The 2,694-nt window shown below is 38.0% G+C and overlaps 1 protein-coding gene across 1 annotated transcript; it reads right to left on the reverse strand.

Moving 5' to 3' along the window:
• Positions 1 to 152: 152 nt before the first annotated feature.
• LOC11405654 (uncharacterized) lies at positions 153 to 2,304 on the reverse strand. The gene has a single exon (XM_003623368.4). It carries the CDS (start codon positions 1,907 to 1,909, stop codon positions 380 to 382), a length of 1,530 nt encoding a protein of 509 aa, XP_003623416.1. The 5' UTR covers positions 1,910 to 2,304; the 3' UTR covers positions 153 to 379.
• Between the last annotated feature and the right edge of the window lie 390 nt (positions 2,305 to 2,694).

A 2,694-nucleotide genomic window follows, 5' to 3' on the forward strand; every position in this document is an offset into this window, starting at 1 on the left:
AACATAAACAAAACTGTCACATGCTTTCAAGTGAAAACCAATCCGACATACATAGAAAAAATAAAATTCTCTTCATGGTAGAAACAAATAAGAGATGGCAGAAACCAATTATCAATTTCCATATCTATTCAAGGTATGTAAAAGACGAGACCTGTGCAGAAAATACAGTTGATTTAAATAAATGCTTTGATTTTCAATTCCAACTTTTACATGGAAAGAAATTTGAAACACACTAATCTTTTCTAATCTCTATTGTCTACGGTAAAAAGGTAAAGAGAGGGTAGGGGAAGGGGAAATATTCGGATTTTGAAGAAGAAACATGTAAAAGGATACAATGAAGTTACAGAACAAGTATAGAAAAATTTCACCTATGAGGAAATTAAAACCATTGATGAACAAGAATTCCACTTTGTCTAAGAGAATTGAAGAGCTCCAAGCATTGATCATAAGTTTTCTCATACTTCGAACTCCTCTGCCCAGGACAACATCTCTGCCACCTATTGTAATGACATTCAAGAAAAATCTCATCTATCAAACAAATCGCCCCGGTTTTAAACAACCTCGGAATAAGATCAAACTCAGTACCCTCCACATCCATTTTCATCACAACAAAATCATTCTTCGAAACCGTCTTCTTCAACCAATTCGCAAAATCAAATCCCTTTATCTTCTCCACCTCCCCATCAAACCCCTTCCCTATCGACCGCAAAGGTTGAATCCTACCCATCCCCCTTCCTTTAACCTCAACATGCTCCCCCGGATCACGATGAATCTCGAAAGCTAAAGTCTCATTCTTCACCCAAGCAGCATAAGGAACCAAAGTAAGCCCTTTTTTCAACCCATACTCCTTATGAAAATGCTTATCGGCTTCAATCGCATACACATGAAATGTCTTATTTTGCTTAGGATATTGTTTCCTAAACCAAGATCCTATACTAGAACCATAGCTTCTAGCTCCAACATCAACATATAAATACCTATTCTTGAAACTTATATCAACCATTGAAGAAAGATACTTTATATTCATCAAATTTCTTTTCAATGTAATCCAAGGCTTCAATGGTTCCTTTTCAATCAATGGCTCAGCAATTCTAACCAAATCTTTCTTATACCCCGGAACGTAACAATTTCCATTCGAACTCGAATAATAATCACTATCAAATTTTTCATAATCAACACACTCATTCTTCAAAACAGTTTCATGTATATAAGGCATTGAAGAATCAAACCCTTCTAACACATGCAATTTCACTACTTTGAAACAATGAAACAAATCAAGAAATGAATTGAAACTATACGTATCCTTACGGTTTGTGAAATGAAAAACCGCGAATCCACCGTGTTTCATCGTCCGAGCAATCTCCGCTGCAAACACCGCCGGCTTCGCCGACTTCCTAAACGAGCCTTCACCGGAGAATACAAAATCAAACTCACCGTCACCAAACGGAATCCGTTCACCACTTCCCGATTTCACCAGCGGTTTCACCGATTTCCTCGCGATTCCAACGGCGTTTTTCACTCCGACTTCTCTCAGAGCAAAAACATCACGTCCGGTAACGGTTTCAACACAAAGCGACTTCGACTCCGTCGTCAAGTAACCTCCGCCAATCAAGTCACGAAAAACTGACGAGTAAAAAGCCACGGCCGGCGATGAAGTATTTGCGCCGCCGGAAGATGATTCATCGGAGAGAGGTTCATTACCTGAGATAGCGAGACTGATTGTTTCCGGCAACGAGAAGAAGCAGAAATCGGCGACATTGCAAGACTCGCCGGCGATGGAGATGACGTAAGCAAATCGAACAGCGATGACGAAAACGCCGGTGAGAAGTAACCGTATCAGAAGATTCTGGAAAGAGCTAGGTTTCGCTGCGGCGTGTTCCATTGTAGCCACCGTGCACTTCTTTTTCATATATAACAAAAATTAAAAATAAAAATGGAAATAATTTGAATATTTTTTATCGAGAGCAGAATCTTGATGAAGTATGGTTAGCTCCGATTAAGGGTTTTGGTTCAGTGGCAGAGATTGGGAAATGGAGAAGAAAGCGAGGGTTAAAACGGGAATAATGCATGGTTTGGTATGTTTTCTGAGTCCGTGACCCGGTGATGGTGGTGTTTAGTTTAGAAGCAGGAGAATAATAAAAGGGATTGGTGAGTGGTGACCAGTTACCGGAAGGAGCGGTGGTGAATAGCGAAAGTGGAAAGTGGAAAGTGAAAAGTGAAGCGGATTGTGATGCGTGGATGAAGGAGTCTAATCTCTTTCTTATTCTAACAAAGTTTCCTAATTTACGAGGTGATATCTCTTGCAGAGTTTGAGGAAATATATCAATTTCTATCTTTTATTTATTAAAAGATTACTGTATTTGCATCTAAAAGATATATTACTACTATATGTTGATCTTAATTAAATAATTTTATACTGTTATAATGTTAAATTAATTAAGTAACTATTGGTCAGGAAACGGCTTATAATGGTAATCAATTGCATAATACATGTTGGTACACCAAATAAAAATAGAATTAATTACACTTTTGATTCTACCATTTCGACCAACTCACGAAAATGGTCATATCTTTTTTAAATCGAATAAAATTGTCCTTAAACTATATGTTTTGTTGCCTATGTCCCTATTTCCAACTCCAGAAACGCACAGAAATGACAGTTTTAGTCCAACCACCTATGCTCAACCATGAAAT

Source organism: Medicago truncatula, chromosome 7 (assembly GCF_003473485.1).
Source record: "Medicago truncatula cultivar Jemalong A17 chromosome 7, MtrunA17r5.0-ANR, whole genome shotgun sequence".
Lineage (NCBI taxonomy): Eukaryota > Viridiplantae > Streptophyta > Magnoliopsida > Fabales > Fabaceae > Medicago > Medicago truncatula.

Bases quoted from the DNA above. Each gene is read 5' to 3' on its own strand.
- LOC11405654 (XM_003623368.4), bottom strand. From the start codon at position 1,909: ATGAAAAAGAAGTGCACGGTGGCTACAATGGAACACGCCGCAGCGAAA.